Source organism: Tyto alba, unplaced genomic scaffold, assembly GCF_018691265.1.
Source record: "Tyto alba isolate M040663 unplaced genomic scaffold, T.alba_DEE_v4.0 Super-Scaffold_18, whole genome shotgun sequence".
Classification (NCBI taxonomy): domain Eukaryota; kingdom Metazoa; phylum Chordata; class Aves; order Strigiformes; family Tytonidae; genus Tyto; species Tyto alba.
The window spans coordinates 33,330,432-33,350,514 of record NW_024881280.1 but is presented as its reverse complement, the minus strand read 5'-3'; the positions used below and the strand labels follow the sequence as shown (position 1 = coordinate 33,350,514).

The 20,083-nt window shown below is 38.9% G+C and overlaps 1 protein-coding gene across 6 annotated transcripts in view; it reads right to left on the bottom strand.

Moving 5' to 3' along the window:
• Positions 1 to 17,819, bottom strand: part of PAPOLA (poly(A) polymerase alpha) — a 44,674-nt gene extending 26,855 nt beyond the window's left edge. For 4 of the 6 annotated variants that reach the window (XM_042790581.1, XM_042790582.1, XM_042790583.1 and 1 more), the window contains exons 1-6: positions 17,523 to 17,818; positions 7,010 to 7,180; positions 6,306 to 6,372; positions 4,818 to 4,899; positions 4,153 to 4,262; positions 2,131 to 2,184 (exon numbers count right to left, since the gene is read on the bottom strand). In XM_042790581.1, coding sequence (XP_042646515.1) covers positions 2,131 to 2,184; positions 4,153 to 4,262; positions 4,818 to 4,899; positions 6,306 to 6,372; positions 7,010 to 7,180; positions 17,523 to 17,530 — 492 coding nt within the window. In that variant the 5' untranslated portion in view covers positions 17,531 to 17,818. Of the gene's footprint in view, positions 1 to 2,130; positions 2,185 to 4,152; positions 4,263 to 4,817; positions 4,900 to 6,305; positions 6,373 to 7,009; positions 7,181 to 17,522 lie in introns of all 6 variants that reach the window. The other 2 variants (XM_042790584.1, XM_042790585.1) reach the window with 2 other exon arrangements.
• Positions 17,820 to 20,083: the final 2,264 nt, after the last annotated feature.

Below are 20,083 nucleotides of genomic sequence, written 5' to 3'. Positions count from 1 at the left end.
AACTTCGCATTCATCCGTTTTAAACTATGAAGCGCTTCTCCAAAGAAAAGTGAAGTATTCTGTGCACTTTTGATTTTAAACTCTTTAATAGCTGGTCTTAACATTTTGTACTACAAGTTTCTACTTAAGTCAAAAGTACTATTTTTCAAATGTAAAACAAGTTCAGAATTAACTTCAGCTTGAAATTCTATTCTGATCTCTAGAAGGTCTAACACCTCTAAAGATTCAAAGTTCATCAGCACTAAACAGGTTTTTTCAACTCAAGAAATGAATAGCCTGTCCTATATCATTTGAGGGGCGGGATATCAGTTTTCTACGAGAAGAACAAGAAAAAGTTCTTGTTTCTTCTAAGCAATAACATAAAATGTGTATGTAAAGACTGGCATCGGCAGAAACTTGTGAAGTTTAACTGACAGGATCACCACAAAACTACAGTCCTTTTCTTCAGTTCTAATGCATTCTTTACAGAGATAATAACTTCTGACACCTCTTGCCTGGATTAGGAAAAGGAAAATTAAAATCTTGTGTTATTGACATACTGGGCACAAATGCAACCATCAGAAACTGTGGCCTAACAACACCTGTACATATTAAAGAACGCTTATGATAAGATCGTCTTCAAGACTAGCAAACTCTCGTGCACTTTCAGCAACATGAATTAAGTATCAGTCATAAACCTAAGACAGAGCCCATCATAAATTACTATATTGGAGCTAGACACTACTACTTTTATAGCAGACAATCCTTTTATTTCCCTATTTAGCTTGTATTTCAAATTTCATTTTTAGAAAAGGAGAGACAACACTGGCTTGAATGTAAATGATTGGAAAAAAAAAACAAACATACATACAAAAAACAGATTAACCAAAGGATGCTTATGGCAAGTTTCAATATTTAGAATGAATACTTAAGCTATGTAAACAGAAAAGCGATTCCCCTGAAAAATGTTCCTACCACCCAACTGCACAAGGACAGCAATCAAATGGCTGACACAGGTGCAAAGTCACAGGCTACCTTACTGCATGGTATTCCATTTCTTTGCACATCTCTCATTTGGAGAGAAAACATCTCTCTGCCTAAGTGTCAACTGACACAAATGTCAGTGACAATACAGATAAGTAAAACTGGATGGAGGTAGGCAAAGGGGGGTGGTTCATCTTCCTGAGACTCAGAAATCGCTGGTACCTTATTATAATGACCATTAAAATTACAAAGCAGAGTTTTAACTGAAGACTGGGAGAGAAAGAACCGTCCAGTCTTGCACGCAATACTACAGCTCTTCAAATCACATTGTGTATCAGAAGATTAGCATGGGAATTCTTCGCCCGCTGTGAAGTACCCTTCTTATACCCACCAGTTACTGGTTGACATAACCCAGCTACAAGTCTGAGGGAACTGTGTGTATGTATGAACAGTTCATTCCTCTTTGTTTCGTCACCAAGAAAAGAGGACAGGCTGACTCTAAAACAGTCTGAAAAATATCGAGTATCCTTTGAAAACAGTGTAGCTGTTTTCTCAGCAACTTCTCCCAAAATAGTAGAAGATAACTTAAGAAGGTTCATCACTCCAAGACAGCTGATCCGTCAGGCTACAGGCACCAAAACCATTGTTTTGGTCATGTCTTTACAGACAGCTGAAAAGATCAGGCCAAAGGGGATACCCAGTTTGCCTTCAGCAATGTATTTTCTAGAACTGATCAACAATCACACAACTTCCTATAGCATAAAGGTATTGAAGCAAATCTGCATTTCAGGGTTGGGCAGTTAATCATTAGCAGCCAAAAAATTATTAATGCTACATTATTTATTAATATAATTTCTATTGAATGGTGTCTTAATAATACCACTATTGGTACTCTACAGGTCAGTAAAATAGTCAGTACACGTGGGTAGCAGTGCCTAAGAAAGAACAGGGAGGTATTCTACATGCAGTTTTACGTACATCAGGAAAGACTTATTCCAGGCTTAGAGCCCCACTTTAAATTACACAAGTGAGGACTGTTAAGGACTTGGGTATGACCTTAGGAGAGTCACTTTAATAGCATTCATTAATATGAATACTACACGAGTTATGGAGATCTTGAAAACTTTAACCATGTTCTAACAAAACAAAATAAAATATGATCTTTACCTCTATTCCATCAAAACAAAGTTTAATAACTGGGACAAAAGCTTCTTCAACAGCCTGAGGGGAAAAAAGTTACATTTTATTTTCAGTATAGCAATGAACATTCACAAGCAATAGCTAGCAGGTCTAAACAATCACAATGAAATGGTACTTATACAGATGGTCTTCTGTTTTCACGTCACTTTTTGTCAGCAATATCTTTCTTCACCATTGCGGATTTATGCAGTAAGCACCGATCTATGCGTGCTACAGCTGTCCAGATGTTAATTACAACCCAGATTCATACCATCCAGCTCTGCTGTTACCTCAAGGTCCAGCTCTTTCTCACTACACGTAGCACATGAGCAAGCACCATACTCCTCACAGCATCTCTGAGTATTCTCAGGCCAAGCCATGGGGATTCTTACTCTAAGAGGCCTCTTACTTCTATTGCTTCTGCAGTTGGTATTTTGTAAGAAATGACAAGGAGACAACTGTGTAACTATGCAGCCTGACTTCACCTAAACCAGTAGCAAGTCACCAGTCTCCAGAGCTCAAGCATCTTTTGTAAACGTGGTCATTAATAAGGTATTCTGACAAACAGTATCCATGAGGAAACTATGGAACTTCGTATCTACTCTGCAATCGGCTAGGAATAACACCTTCCTGAACTCAGCAGCGCTGCTTTCGTAAAACCAAACAATGCTGCATGCCTCCAAAGAGGTTCCTAAAATAAGAAATGCTAAACACAGTTGTAAGAGTGTTCCAGTTCTTAACAAAAGGAGGAGACAACACTACGCATTTAACCTTAGTTGAGGTTAATGTTACCAGTCGGCAGGATGGATGCTAAGCAAAATATGACATTCGTAAGTCCCTCAGACTCACTTACTAGAGCAACCATTAAGAAAGACTACATTCCCTAAAGATGGAGATGTACAAACTTTCTGAGACCTAGATGGAATGATTTAGAAGTGTTGTAACACCCTGACTTAACGGTTATTTGCATTACCGCACAGCTGCACTGAACAGCGTACGCTGATCTCCCTTGCTGCTAAATCAACTGCATTAGCTTGAGTTAGAGTTTATAGCAAAGTTATGTGGAAATCTGAAAATCTGAATCCTCTTAATTATAGCAGGTGTACTTAAATCTTACTAAAAGTGATTACTAAAACTACTAGATTACTAGAAGTGTTCTGATAATACAGCATTCAAAACAGTTGGTTTAGTTCATATAGTACTACCACCAGATGTCTGCACTACCCTGGTAGTTCCCAGCTACATGATGCATAAAGTGGAAGAATGCTGAAAAGACAGCTCCATTTATTTTAGGGGAGCAGGACTAAACCATAGTTTAAGACTTGCCAACAACGATTTTCATCCAAACAACAACAAAAAATTGCAGCAGAGAAAATTTACTCAGAACCGACACCGAGAAGATTAAAGCTCCCAGTCGATCTAGGGAGGCTTGTTGCTTATGTATAATAGAATACTCTATACCAGCGTGTCTTCCATTCCTAGAGGGAAATCTTCATCTTTACATGCTAAAAATCTTCCACACACATCTAATGGGACACACTAAAAATCTAACTTCCATTTTCAAATGCACAGTTGATAGCCAACACAGAAGGTTTAGTTAGTATCAACCACTGTAATTATTTATATCAGCATGAAAACATAAAAACAGCAGCGTAACAGTATACTTGAAAAACCTTCATTAAAACCACACAAACTCGATACTGATTCTTTTCAAGCTAACACATTTGCAGCTGCCCGCTGCCAGAGAGCAAGCAGAAATCTTGCAGTACTAACACACGTGCTAGGAGATCATTCTGCCATGCAGATTTTTAAACAAGTGTCTCTATTAACTGAGAACAGAGAAATTTGAAGAATCTCTATTTCAACTATGGTAGTAGGCTTTACTGCAGGCTTAACTAAAAATCCACTGCAAGCCTTAACAGCAAAGTCGTATCTACTCATTTAATACATCATCTTTCACTATTAACTTCTCAGCATCTTCAGTTCAGCGAGCTGTATTAGTTCACATACCCTCAGATCTTTTACTTCTTCTTGTTGTTTCAGTTTTTCATAAAACGATGTGAAAAAGTCACTTCTTTCAACATGCCTTGGTGCAACGCAGAGGGCATCAATATCAGCACCTGAAATGGTTTATTAGCACAAGTTACACTTAACACACATGAAATGCCAGCAATAGCTAGAATATTTTTTTCTTAAACCAAACAGGAAAATTAGTTTCTTTTCCTATGGAATGGCTTTTCTTTGGGCATACTAAGTTCAAACCAAATAAGAAAAAAGTTTAAAAAAATGCTCATGGCCATTAAGCATACTGAATACATACATACATACGTTCTTCCTTCAATTGCGGAACATTTGTAGTAATTTTCAAAGAACAAACCATGAGAATCCAAGTATAAAACTTTCTCTACTTTTAAATAATTTTCAACTTTATCCATCTCTCAACCCATGACAAAAACATAATAAAGGAACATATTTCTTTTATTTAGAATTAAGACCGGAGATGGCTGACAAAAAAAAAAAAAAACCCAAAAAAAAAAAAACCCAAACACAAAAACCCAAGGAAAAAAAAATCTCATCACCTCAAAAGACAACAAGTTTTTATTACTTAAGTGTAACATTTACATAAACATCCTTAGCTCAAACACATGAGTTTTTATAACAAAAGTAAATGTTACCTTTTGTATGAACCCCTAATCTATAGGATCCAAATGTAAATATTTTTCCTCCAACATTTTCTATTACAGACTGTGGAAGATTCTAAATGGAACAAATAAAAATTGGTTATTTTACTTTAACAAGTTATAAATTTATTTTAAAACAAAATTTATTCTGAAACAAAAGGAAAAATATTCCAAGAAATTGTTGTAGTCTAGTTACCTCTGAAATAACCTTAGTATTTACAGAAAAGATGGAGATAAGTTTGCCACCTGGGCACTATTTGCAACATTTCAACTACATTACACACTACTGCCTCAAGGTTGGTAATTGTTCTAGCAGTTCTATACTTCAGGAGCATCAGCTTTAAAATATTATGGACATTAGACACACTCTACTTAATATTCAGACCTTTTAGACTGACTTGATGGATTCCAATTTAGAGCAACAGAAAAATAGTAATTACAGTGTAAGTTTTTATAAAATTACTTCGAGAGACATCCATACTACATTCTTTAAATAAAAGTTTGCTTTTGGGAGAGGTATTTATTTTATGTTTAAATTCTTCAGGTTCATCTACTAAAGTTCCTAGATTTCTGTCTTCAGGAACCTCTTGAATCCACAGTACTGTGGGTAAAGACAGTTACCCTTTCATAACAGGATGCAATGTTACAATCTGAAGCCCTACATTAATGGTTACACAGCAAAAGATATAAACAAATCAAAAATTAATTACTTTGCATTGTATATTGGATGAACTTAAGTAGTTTCCAATCTTACACCAGTCAGGATATTCCCACTATTTTGTTTTTAAGGATCAACAGGTATCTAGCAGGGTTGTTCCCACCCATAATCTTGTTCATATATAAATTCCCATTTCATAAGAGAGTATACAGAAGAAATGCAATCCTATATATACTGAAAGCAAAACAGCTTTAAAAATTCCGGATCAAAAAAAAAAGCCACTTTCATATTTACATTTTTGCAAGCCTATAATCATTCAAAAAAGTGGAGGGGGAGGGGAGCAGGGACTATAACCTGGCAGAAACACTATTGTTATTAATGTCTACAAACGTAACATTACAGGATTGACATTAAAGATCACAGATCATAAAGCTGCAAGAAGTCCGTTTTAAGATCTAGCACTGGCTTACAAAGCCAAACAACCTAAGCATTTAATAAACACGGTACTATACATATGCATATTGACAAAGAAGTCAAGCTATATTGCTACCTGTGGAGAAGAGGGAAGAATTGAAAGTTACTATTGCAATTGCCATGAATTTTTCCAATATTTATCAGTTTCTTTCTCTGACAAGATTCTACTTCGAAGGGGCGATGCTTCCTGGAAACAAAAGAACCTACACAGAGGTAGCATTTCTTTTTCCAATTTGAACAAATCTGATCTCCGAATCTAAAACTCATCCTATTTAGACTGGGAATATATCTTGGAACTATCTTCCCACAGCACTCTTAGTATGAGCAGTTCATATAAACTACATCCATACCTTGCTTTCACTGATTTCCCGTATCCATTCCTTCACCAGGTTATTTAATTTTCCCAAAATTAGAATCCTATTGATAAAACAGCAGAATCACAGGTCATGAACTTAGACCAAAGTAGCAGTATTTTTTAAGTCCCTTATCATCCTTACACAGTAGGTCAACTAGAGTAACATTGCAGATCTAATTCCAGATCTTGTTATATATATATATATATATATACACACACTCAGAAACAAAGTCACTCTTACAACATTGCCACTATTTTTTCCCCTTTAAAGATGTTCAAGTGATTTAAGCTCAGAAAAAAATGCAAGCGTGCAAGGCCTACATACACTCTAGGTATATGAATTGTACTCACTCTCAAAATAAAACCTTAATTTATAAAACACATGCACCTAAAAGAACAGTGAGAAGCAGTAATGAGAGCAAAAGACTCTAGAAAGCTTAATAAGAAGAAAAGTATAGGTGCCACCAGAGCAAAACAGCTATGAAGGGGCAAATAAAAAAAGCAAGCCAGCCTCCAAAATTTAGAGGTCATTTTAATTCCTTTCTGTGTTCAGCAGTATTCCTCGTAAGGTGAGGAAAGTCAAGCTTAATATTCCACTCTGCTTTTAAGAAAGCATTTGAAAGAACATAAACATGCTTGGGGCTCAGCACTCAACTACGTGAACCTCAAGATAGGAGAAAATCCCTGCTATTTACTCACCTGCGTTGCAGTTCTTCTTCCTCTTCAAATACACCATAAGGTTTTAGGGTTTCGATTAATTTCTGGGTAAGCATGCAGTCAAACTCCTTGGGGGCAGCTAAACTGATAGGTGAGGTAATGCCATAATGCTTCTGTAGTTGCTGTGTTTGTGATCCCTGGGTTGTAATGGGACTAATAAAGGCAATTAGATAAAGTTACTGACAGAAACAAACAAAAACAATTTTTTTTAATTATTTTTTCTCAGAGTAACAGACAAGAGACACATACTAAGAAAATAAGGAGTTAAACTTACTGTTAGCATTTATATCCCAGATCAATCTGTGTTAAGGACAACAACAGAATTACCTTTCTCCATCTCTATTTGCAGTGTTACAAGTTGCTAAGAGGCATGATCTTTTACATCAGCTGACTTCACACACTCAAAACATTCACACGAGTAAGGAGGCTTTAGTACATTTTGAGTCCATCGGCATCATACGGGATGGTTGGATGAGCAATGTCAGCTCAATCTCTGCTGGCAATGTTACACAGAGCCTTGCTTCACTGGGGAGGGTGGGGAGAGAATTACCAGGTTTGTGCTAGACTTGGCCTAGCACAAGTACGGAGGATGTAAGCAGTACTCTCTCCACATCCCTCCTGTTGCCTTAACATGTCGTTTTACCTCATGTATTTCTCTACATAGGAAAGCAAGCCTAAACTAAACCTAACTCACCACAATGGGGCCTATCTGCTAGGACCTAGCCCACTAGTGAACAGCCCTCGTAGCATCCCTGCCTTGCACTTTTCAAGCTAAACAGAGAGATCCGGAGCCAAACCTCAAGCACAGAGATGATACTCTCAAGCCAATCCCCCCATACTTCAGTGTTACAGGAAAGGAGAGGAGACCACACGAAAGAATTTCAGCAGAAACACAAAAGCAAAGTTACCATCATACTGTCAGAACTAGTAACAGCTTGCCCAGATGAGCATCCTGGATGAAAAAGAGCCGTGCAGTTTTTCGTAACAGGCATATTTGTTTGTGACATTTACATTTAAACAGCCTTATTTTCGGAGTATTTTGAGCTTTAAGGCTAATAATTTGAACTGTTTCAAAACTACACTTGGTCCTGTGTAACATACAAGTGTTTGGATTCAGTGATTACTGCATGCTATACCCATACAGTTAAAACTTTTTTAACCTGATACTAGCAACAGGTAGCCATTAAAAAATTTCTTAAGCATATTCAGTACTGTACCGTAAATTTATACCTCAGCATTTTAGACAGAAAAATTTTAAGAACACTTGCCATTATATACGTCACAGGTTTAACATACTACATAAATCTGTATTTAAAAAGCTCTAAAGGTTACTTGCAACATTAAATACTAGTTTTGTATTGATGTATATATACCTTTGCTCTAAATTATGAGTATTATTCCACTATCTTTGATTTCTGAAAATGATAAAGCATTGCTTTTAAGCATAATGAAAAGCTTTTTTTGAAACCAACTTGTTACTTAAACTAATCAACCTTTCAGAGACCAGCAAAAGCATTATGATCTCCCATCAAAATAGACATTTCAGAAAACGAGGCTATTATATCAACAGCTATTCAAAAAGCCTTACCAACAACTGAAGTACTACCTGAATGTACAAGTGTTACACTGCATCATTTCAGTTATATTCCTACTACATAAGATTACTCTCTTTCAAAGGTATAAAGTAATGTTTTAATACTAAATGTATAACTAATTCTTAATTCAGATTAATATTTTTTCCCAGAATTCAATTATTCATTCCACTAGGGCAAAAGCTTTATTATCACCAGTCTGAGCTCCTTCAACTTTCATAAAATCTAAAGAACAGAGAATCCTCCATGCCAAAATTCCAGCTGACATCTTATGTGAAAGTCCCACTCTTGGTAAGCATAACGTTCCCCTGTATATTGCTGTGTTATCAGTCCTTCATGTTACTACGTGTTATATACTATTTCTATCATGCAAATGAGAAACAATTTTTCGGGGTAACTACATATTATATGTGGGAAAACTACAATAACTTCACTTTTATTTCCGTAATTTGTTATCATCATCTCCTCAAGATTTCATTCCTCATTTCCATGAAAACTAAGTGTTAAAAAAAAACAATATCCTAACGTAAACTGACAGAAATCAATAAAACTTTATATTATTTTCCACAAGTTAAACCCATTTTAAAACTATTCTAAGTACTATAATTTGTTTGAAATCAGTAATTCAGTCATACCGCAAGTTCTAGCACATATGTCCCATTGCTTGTTAGCAAAAGGGCGGGGGGGAAGCAAAGCAGGAAAAATAATACTTAAAAACTACATTAAAAAAAAAAATCTAATCTCCAAAAAAAAATGTATGGGAACATTATTTGACACTATTTCCTCCAGCTAAGAGGTTTTAATCACCTAATGAATGTCAACACAAATAGTAGCTTCAGCCACTTAGTTGCTACTAAAAAAAAAAAAGCAGTCAGAAAACAAAAGGTCTCAATACAGAAACATCCTGTGAATATTATGAATATTTTTACTTATACCACAAAGCAAGTCGAATTTGAATTACAATTTCTCCCATTTTGCCAACTGTTAATTTGAAAAAATAAATCTGTTTTTTAATTTAAAATTTTGCAGTTTATTTTTACAGGTTTTTCAAGCAGTAATATAAAGCAGTCAATATTTTAGTTTTGTGTTATAATTTCCTGATGGTCTGACTGCAACTTTCACCCATCCATAACTAGAAACTGTATCCAATTCAACAGATACTAGACTTCACTGAAAGGGCTGGCAAAACAGCCTGGCAGATGCTGTTGCTAGACTTCAAAAAAAGACTCCATGTCACTCAGACCCAGATTCTGGGAAGCAGACTCCTGAAGACAATAATGCTGACAGAGCCCTCTGTCTTCCACTTGCTTGTAAGGGCCATGCTTCACCAATCTGGGAGCTAATAACAAAAATAATCCTTCACCTTGCCCCCAAAATTCCAATGCGTGAAAACCAAGCAAACATCAGATCCCTCTCCTGAGCTGGTTTAGAGCGTAACCCCGGCAGTGCACTGTGCAGGTCTCTCTGCACAAAATATCACGTTGACACGACTCAAACTAGTATTATCTCCAATCCCTGCAGGGACAGTAAAAGCGCATGGCCATAGGGCACAAAATAAACTTTGAAACTGTTCACAGAAATGAAAGTTTTAAACAACCTATTAAATCAATTACCCAATACACATCTGTGGGAATTGTTACCCCAAAACAGTTTTTACAGTTACTGCTTTTATACTCATGTATCTTATAAGAACAAAATACGGATGTTGTCAACAGCACAGGATCCTCCTACACAAGTGTTTGAAGGTTGAGGAATTTAGAAGAACACTCTCACTGGGACTGTATGTAACAATTCTCAGCACAGCTGCCTTCTAGAAGATTTTACAACTCCAGAAGATAAAATGAACCTTACATTTCAATGTATATTAGTATTGAAGAGAATATGGGTTATTTCCGGCTAAAAACATTTAAATTGAAGCTCAACTGTTTACACCTGCTGAAATTAAGGCCAATCTTAGGTTTCTGTAACACACCAAAAGATAGCTGAACAGGGCCTTTGGAAAATGACAGAAAAAATATACTTTTTGGCAAAAAAAGTTTGTTAAGCTCATTTCAGGGAGAAATAAACTAGTGCAAGGTGACCCATGTTCATTCATTTAAAGGGCAGCGAAGTCATGAAAGTTACTATAAAAGAAACAGGCAAAGGTATATTCTCTCTCCACTCCCTACCTCCCACAAAACCAAGAAACTCAAAATAAAGCATCTGATAGCTGCTTTTTTAAATGAAAAGTATGTTATCACTGAGAAATACACTTCAACACTATGTGCTCATTTTTCCAGCTTTAATTTACAAGTTACATCCTAGCAAGAAAATGCTAATGATCAACACTCCTAGACTTCTCTCTTCCTTTTTCCTAAAACCATGAAAATCACTCCACTCCAGTAACTTCCCTCTTGAAAGGGCATATCGACATTCTAGTTTTTAACCTGTGACATGTCATGATATATGATTTGTGGAATCCCTTAGTTTAAACTACCAAATTTATTCAAGGAGAAAGGACAAGTAAGTATCAATGATAACCTTCTACCTGAGAGGATTAGGGAAGTTAAGGCCTTGGCGGAAGGGGGTCAATACCTTGGCGGTACGTCAAATTTGCTAGTCATTGAAGTTAAGCATTTAAAAAAACAAAACAAAACAACAAAAAAATAACAAACAAGAAAAAAAAATCATCAGAGTACTGAACAGCAACAGAAAGTCCCATCCCAGCTACTCCATCCTGACAACAGCAGAGGCAGATTTGGCAGACTTTGTCAAGGTCTGACACTCAACTCAAAGCATGTTCTTAACTTTTTTTTTTTTAATGCAGTTATTTAAAAAAAATAGTGAAGCTTTTTGACATCACAAAGAAAATTAAGATGCAGTTTGGGGCTTTATATGTTGCTAGTCAACCACATATAAAGATCTTGCTCTTGCTCTGCTATAAGAATGAGCTACCTGACAACCGCAGAAATATAAAGTTGCAGAAAATGATGTAGAGCTACATTTAACATGCTATTGTTGATGTTCTGGTTTAACCTGCAGATTTGAAGAGCACATGCCGACAGTTTAAAACATCTGCAAACTGGGCAACAACTACAGTGGTTTAGTTCTAAAATTTTATGATCCAGTATCTGGTATTCAAATATGAATTAACATCACGACTCCACAAAGAAATGCACATGTACTTTTTCCCCATATCAAAACACAGACACAAAATTCCAGTCTGTACTAAGCTGACAACAGTACAGCTAAGCAACTTTTTCTTCAGAACCCAAAGCTTTGGTAGGCAGTATTTTCTTATACTGTTATCAATAACTACTGAATTAAAAAGAACAGACCCTGGTAATATGACCACTGCTAAAACCACTTTACAACAGAATGTAAAAGTGGGAAAAAAAAAAAAAAAAAAAAAAAAAAAACAACAAACAACAAATAAAGCTTCTAAGAGGTTTCACAGTTTCCTGAGCTGTACACTTTTAAACTCCTTTCAAATGGAAGTGACTACTGTTGTTCTAAGGTAGAGGGGGGAAGATTGTGAGATAAGAGAAAAACTTTCCAATGCATCTTTTAAAGATCAGGTTACACCCTGAACACATATCCAGGCAAATTGAAAATAGACTTAGAACAAATAGAGGTGTATTTATTTAACACTGCCCCACACATAACTAAGAGTTAGATACAAATTCAGAGTACTGTACTACTGTTTTCTTTTACAACACTGGAACTTTTCTCCATCCTTAGAAGAAACAAGAATCCTGTACCCAACTTCTTTTTCAAGGATGCTTTTTATTTAACCCTGTCTCCTACCCCTGCTCTTCCAAGCACTTTTTCCTTTTCACACCCAGTATTCTACCTCAGTTCTACTACTAATATTTTTATGTTAAGATTTTATGCTTCTTATCACAAACAAAATACAGTTCCCAACAGCACCACATTATCTAAACACCATACTCCTGAAATTCACGATGCTTCACAGAAATAAAAGGCAACACAAACAACCAACATATTAAAAACAGATGCTGTAATATTTAACAAATAGAAGTTTGAATCCCACATAAGTTTAAAACTCATCCCTGATCCACCTTGAAATACATCTTAACCACCCAAGATGTAACTCATCTCGATACGTGCGGAGCACACACAAAAATCCCTTCCAGCTTTGGGCCATCAAGCCTTGCTTTTGCTAAAAGTCACACAGCTCCTCTTATATATCCCTAAGCCTCAGGTGAGGATTAAGTTTGTCCAGACAGACATGCACAGTAAGGCCAGCACTGGTGAAGCAAGAGAAACCGTGGGGTGTTAAATGTCTTAAAATAGTGCCAACAACCCACAGAACGTTAACTTTAAACTTTTACCTTCAGTCAGGACCTTTGTTTGGTTCACTCAGTCTTGCCTCCAGATATCCAGACAAAATACAACTTAAAGAATCTCAATTAATCCTTCTTCTCTATACTGATCACCTCAGTAAAGTTCAGTCTGTCTTATTTACTGATGTAAGATACCCAAGTCAGACTCCTGAAGCAATACTGGTCATCGCACCATCTGGTCAATCAGTTGGAGCTGAATTCACAGAGCTCAAGCTACATACACTGTGTCAGATTTCAGACTATGTGTTTTGAAGGGTTTTATTTGCTTGTTTTAAAGTCTCCTCCAACAAGGACTTCAGCAACTTCAGATTGAAGTTTCTGGCTTAATGCTAACACCATCATTCCACACAGAGATGTCAGAAATCTAGGCAAGAAATCTTAATCAAATCAATTACCGGGGAACATACATTTTAAATGGTTAAGAGAATCCAGCTGTCCTTCATGAACAAGAGTTTTACATTCTAGCAGAAAATTGCTGGATCATTTAGACCATGAATTAAATTTTCAGCTGACAGTGAGATGTTCAAGATACCCAAAACAGACTGGAACATGGGTATTGGAGCAATGACAGGCAACAGACCTATGGAAGAGACTCACCTACAGCAGAAGAACAACCATTCATATCCATCCTGCCTACCTCTGACTCAATCCTGAGTTCCCTCTGGCTCTTCAGTATTTAGAGAAAAATAGCGAAGGCAGCATGTCCACACACCCCCCCACCCACAACATTCTTACTAACAATAGTTTCAGAAGAAGTTTCTCAAGTTTAAACAAAAAGAAATTTCTACTACTGAATTCTGCAGGTAGCACTTGACCCAAATATGACGTTTACTGCTATTCGGGAGACAAAAACTCTAGAAGTAACTATTTAAGAAATTCAGTAAGGTTGAATCAAAAAATATCAGGAAGTATCAAACCAAGAACTAGAAATACCATGAAGCATCTCACTGTTAAGAGATTCATTTGTCTCAGTGGTGAAATCTGCTCAGCCCAGAACAACTGCGTTTCCAAGTTCTGCGCAGTACCTCCACGTTAACAGGTATAAACCCCGCCTTTTTCGGAGTGACATCAAAAGACTGAAAGCTACTGTAAATCCACCTATACTTGCCATACAATTCCTCTGTTCTACATCTAACAAATTAGTTCTCAGTATAGATTTTTAGATTAATTTCTTAAATTAAAGCTATCACTTTAAATTAAGGCAACTGTTCCTCTCAAGTAGGTCCTGTGCTTTATGAAGTTAGCAATAATTTAATTCCTTCCAAAACAGGCTATAAAAACTTGAGCTCTCTCTGTTCAGAAACATACTATTTATCCACTCCTCATCAGTACAAGCCATTTTAAATGTGGTATTGTACTGGTTCAGGCATACAAGTTGACAGTCACTAATTAACAGTCAGGAAAACAATGACTTTGCGTATGTCTAAAGCAAAGTTTGGTGAAAGAAAACATAAAAAGTCTTACTTCAGAAGTGAGAATAAGCTTGACTGTCTACAATAAAGAGTGGAAAAAACAAATTAATGACATTCCAAAACTCTAATATGGAAGTTATCAATACTAACAATAGTTAAAATTTGTAGCACTTACAATACTTTTAAATGGTCAGATATATGACTCAATGCACTTTTCCACTTCTGGTTTAAAAAAAAAAAAAAAAACAAAGGAAAAAAAAAAATCTTTTGCAACGATTTCAGCAGACATGGAAGTTCAGCAAAGAAGCTGTAAATGCAGTAATATCAGCAACTTAATACGAAACAGATTCATGATGCAGTTTCTCTATTTGGAGGGTCAGAAAGGCCGAGGTTACATAAAAAGACGACATCATCAATTCACATAAACATAGCTGCCACTTCCCTGAGTCAGTAGCCTCTCTGCAGCCCTAGCCCTAACTGAAACATAGGTGCGGTTCAGTGAGCTTTATTTCTCCCTAGCATCTTACATTTCAGATAATGCACAGGAACATTCTGTGCCTAACAGTTCACTAAAATGTATCTTTATAATAGGGGAAATATTCACTTTTGTTTCTAATCAGCTTTTTAGAACAACTGACAGTTTAAAAGAGTTTTCCCTTATGCAGCTGCTATCTCTTCACACAAGAATTTAATAAGAATCATTACAAAAATTCGTGTAAGTTCCTAGGATAAATTTAGTATTTTTTTTTTAAACATTAAAAGGCTTTTGCAAATGCCAGCTATCAGCGCCAGCAGAACCCGTGTTTGCTCTCTTACTACTGATGTGCCTTGTACATAAATAATGTGCTTGTTTTTATAGTTTTGTACCATACTGCTAAGAGAAATACACACACACACAGTGCAGTATCAACAACGCTGTGTATCTCTTGAGAACTCTGAACCGATGCTTTTCAAGTACAGAGTGATGGCAATCTCTGGTTGTATAGGAGATCAGCTCTGACTAGGCCTGTCAATTGTAAACACACCCTAAAAAATGAAGCTTAAAGCACGTCTTTAAAGGTCAGGACCAAAAAAAAAAAAAAAATAAGTAAATGTATTTAGTTGCTCATCTTGAAAGTTTGGCAGTGACATAGTGTTATTCTACTCTCACTCAAATGACTGTCATCCAAAAGCATAAAAGCATCAACTGGAAAGAATTATACAGAAAAGGAACTTCCTAAGCTTGCCTTGTTTCTTCCTCTAAACTTAAGTCAGAGGTATCACTTCTTAAACTCAAGAATTAACATCACTAGCACTGCAACATACTAGCATTACAAAGTTCACTTTGAAGTCCTGACTGAATAATAGGAAGTCAATCATTCCAAACGTACAAATGACAGAACAAATGCAGAATCTGAGAAATCTTTGCTTTTCCTAACTAAAATAAGCCTCCCGTATTAGTGAAGTTGCCAAGTGATGTTTATACTGAAAATAGCAATATATTAGTGCAAATATTTAAGAGTTTATAGTTAAAGTATCATAAACACCTGCATTAAGAAAAATGATCAAGTCATTCCAAACCTGTCAAAGTTGAAAATGTCTATTATTACAACTCATAAAAAGTAGCCCAAACTTTAAAATGTTATTAAGCATTTTGAATTCATGTAGTCACAACAACATAAACTAAGAATAAAAGCAGACAGGGTAAACACCCTCTCATTTTCCTGAGGCCAAAAAGCCTAACCAACTTCAAAGCTGGTTTCTGGTAATTTTTCATTGCCACAACGAACATGTGCAAAATTTACCTATAAAGACATTGCAGCCTCAGTATACAAGTATTAGAAACTACCTGGCCTAACCATTTTCCTTTCTGCAATCACCCACTGGTTTTCCTGCCATAAACTTTTTTAGTTAAGTTTGTCTCTCATTATCTACCCCAGGACTAACTTAGAAGCATTTTAGACTGAGTAAAGCAAGCACAATGGGCAAGCATGGCTATTCTTCACATAAAGTTTACACATTTAAAACAACGATGGATAATCCCAAAGAATAATAGTGAAACAACTGTGAATAATCCCAAATTATTTATTTCTTCTTCAATGGCAACAAAAAAAAAAAAAAAAAAAACCACACCCACAAAACAAAAACCACCAACCAAAAAACCGAACCTAGCAAATAAACATGCCTTATTCTTAAAGGCCACCTGACCACATACCCATGGCTGGTTCCCTCAATTTATACCGGATAATAAAACCTTAACATTATGGACAACGGAACTGAGGAGCAGGAAGTTTTGTCCTCTCAACCAATTGCTGTCAAAACGTCAACGTGGGGGGGGGGAGGAAGAAGACGAGAACAAGAGGGAAAAAGCAGGGGGTGGGGGGGTGAAGGGACTCGGCGAAGAAACTGGGATGAAATTGCGTCCCTGTTCGCCACTGACGCCGAGCAGGAGGGTTACCGAGCGGCGGGGGCACAGCCCCGGGCCCGCTCCGGGGGGGGGGGCGAGAGCCCCGCGGCGGGATGGGGATGGGGGGGGCGGGGGCGGTCCTGCCCGCCAGGGGGCGCTGCCCGCCGCTGCGCCCGGCCGGGAGCGCGGGGCCTCCCCCGCCCCCCGCAGAGGGAAGCCGGGGGGGGGGGGGGGGGGGGGGGGGTGTACAGCATCGGTCGGGAGTTTTGAGGGGAAAAAGCGCTCTGTCCTCCGCGGTCGGGGCGAGAAAAGGTTAAGGATGCGTCGCTTCGTACCGCCTGGCTCAACAGCGGGACGAGGAGGGCCACGGCGGGCACCCGCCCCGTGGCCGCCCGGCCCCCTGACGGCTGCCGCTACGAGATCGCGAAGGAAAAGACAACAACAACAACAACAACAACACGAACGTAAAAGCCACATCAGCATCTCCTTCGGGGCTCGCAGCGTGGAGGGCGGGGGGAAAGGAAGCAAGCAAGCAGCTCCTCGGGGGCTGGGCGGAGAGCAGCGGATCCACAGCTCCTCGCACTGCGGCACCGGAAGAGCCCGGGACGGGAGCGGGGACCGGCGAGCGGGGGAAGGGCCAGAGCCGGCAGAAAGGGCCGCGGCGGGCGGGCGGGGAGCACGGGGCGCTGCCAGGGGGCCGCCGAGCAAGGGCCGGCGACACGCGGGCCTTTAAGACACTCCGCGAGCTTTCCAACTTACAACGGCATCGTCTCTCCGGCCCCTCCTCCTCCTCCTCCTCCGCCGCCGCCACCACCACCACCGCGTCGTCCCCTTCTCCCTCCTCCTCTTCTTCTTCTTCGTCCTCCCCCACCACTGCCGCCTCCGGACCGGTCACTCGCCCCGCCAGGAAGCGGGAATCGCGACCATGGTACGGGCCGGGGTCAGGCCTCCGAAGGAGGAAAAAGCCGTTCGCTAGGCCCGGCCGCCGCCGCTTCACTTTCCTCTTCCCCTCCGGCCTTCTAACATGGCGCCCGGACGCTACCACAGCGATGTCCTAGACCGGGGGGGGGGGGGGAGAGCCCTGACGCAGGGGCGCGGCCACCCCCGCACGCCGCGGACGCCGGCTCGCCCGCGCACGCTCAGACGGGCGCCAGGCCGCAGGGCATGCTGGGGGCTGTCGTTCCGCCCGCGGAGCGAGGCCCGAGTTTGAAAACAAAGCGCTAACGGCTGCGCGGCGGCGCGTGCGCGGGCACCGGCCCGACCCCCGCGCCGAGCCCGCCCTCGCGTTACCACACCGGAGGCTCGGAGGGGATCGGACCGGCCTCGCTGAGAATTGGGTTGGTTTTTTTGGTTTTAGTTTGGTTTGGTTTGGTTTGTTTTTTTTTTTTTTTTTTTCCGTTCGAAGCCGGCTCCGTACGAGCCTTGGCACCTGCAGCCGGCTTGGGTTGGGGTTTTTATGCCCCAAAGAGACCCTTTTCTAACAGTTGTTTTTGGAGGCGCTGCGCGTAAGGGTGCGCAAGTTGCAGAAAGTTTTACGGAAAAAAAAATGATGCGCTTTACAGATCAGTGCAAAACTTTCAACTTGGAAAAACAGATGCGTTGCAGCAGCTCTACACAAAAACCCACATCAGAGCGCCTTTTTTTTGGTGTCCTGTTTTCGCCTGTACTCCGAAAAACAGACTCTGAAAAATTTCTCTAAGACTGCCAATTATTTAATCTTCAACAGCCTTACATGACAAATGGTGACTTAGACTGGCAGCATATAGGAAATTGAGATTGCAAAGGAACACTTTAGAGGATGAGATGATGGTTCTGAACTCTGTTCCTGGCCATCATCCCTTACTTGGCTGTGTGACTGTGAAAACAGAGGAAAAAAGACTTTCTCTGTAAAAATACTAACATATCTGAGCAAGAACACTGGGCATTAATACATCGAAAATTCTATTACTAAAAGTAATAGGTAAACCAACAACATTCGTTCAGTTATTTTTTTTCTTCTCCCAAACAGTCCTTGCTTTCTGTTTTGTCAAAATCCTGTATTGGTTTTACACCAAATACACTATATGCATTTCAGCTCAGCATAGATATTGACAGTTTCTGTGAGAGGTGTATGAAATAAAAAATAATATTAAAAAAAAAAAAAAAAAGAGAATGACAGCCACATGCTGGAAAGTCTAGATTCTTCAAGAATCAATAAAAACCGTGTATCAAATATTGAATGGTGAAGAGAATTAAATGAGAACATTTGTTTGACACCAAAGAAAACCCCAGGTTTTATGACATACCTATGGCTGGGAAACTGTTCACCAGCCAGTCTTCAGTGCAGCACGAAAGGGCTGTTATGTGACTTTTTGCCTCTTGGTGATAGAGTACACTTCATGCTTACAAGTGGCCACAGTTAATAATTGATAGAAGTATACTCCACACTTGCAGGTGGTTATAGACAATAGTTAGCATACATCAAATTGATGGTAGTTATAGCTACAGAACATACGGAGGCAATCACGGAGCCCCAGAGAACGGCCAAGCAACACCAAGAAACAAGACCAAGATGACCCTGATTAGGGATAAGGAATTTAGGAGGAGTGTGTTCTGACCTCTGTCTCTAGATAATAGATAGATCATGAAATCATAACAAAGATGCCAGGGAATGATTGTGTTAAGGGTGAATTATTTGACAATCTGACAAAGTGACTAATCGACTGATTAACTTGGCAGGATAACTAAGTTTTTAAGTCTCCTAGGAGTGAATTATAATACTTCATTATAATACTAAAGAACACACCCCCAGGTCAGAACGACCCCTGCCCAGGTTAAAGACCCTTCCCCTGAGCATGCCTAGTGCTAAAAGCCTTATGTAATCTGTATTATAATTGTATTATAATCACTGACCAATCAGTATCTGATAGGCGTGTTTGGAAAAGTACTAATGCGTGATTTTTGTGTATAAAAGAGGCACTTGAACCTGCTGCTAGGTGTGCTTGACTTGTGGAAAATCCACCGAGCACCCAGGCCTGAATAAAATAGAATCTCTCTTCTGAGTGTGTTAAATGCCAGGCATGAATCTGCTTTTTGGGTCACATTGGTGGCTGGCAGAGGAAACAAGAGAGCTTGCTGTTTCTATTTATTTCCATTTTCAGCGGAACCCCTTTTTTTCTTTTCTTAGTTAAGAAAAGTTTTTCTCAAGCTAGGTGCCTACATCCGCTGTGGATCAGGACAAGAATATATTGCTTGAATAGAATGTATAACTGAAAAAATTCAGGAAGAAAATTTTGGAGAGAGAACGGATTCTTATTGTTCAGTTTCAGATAGACACGTGA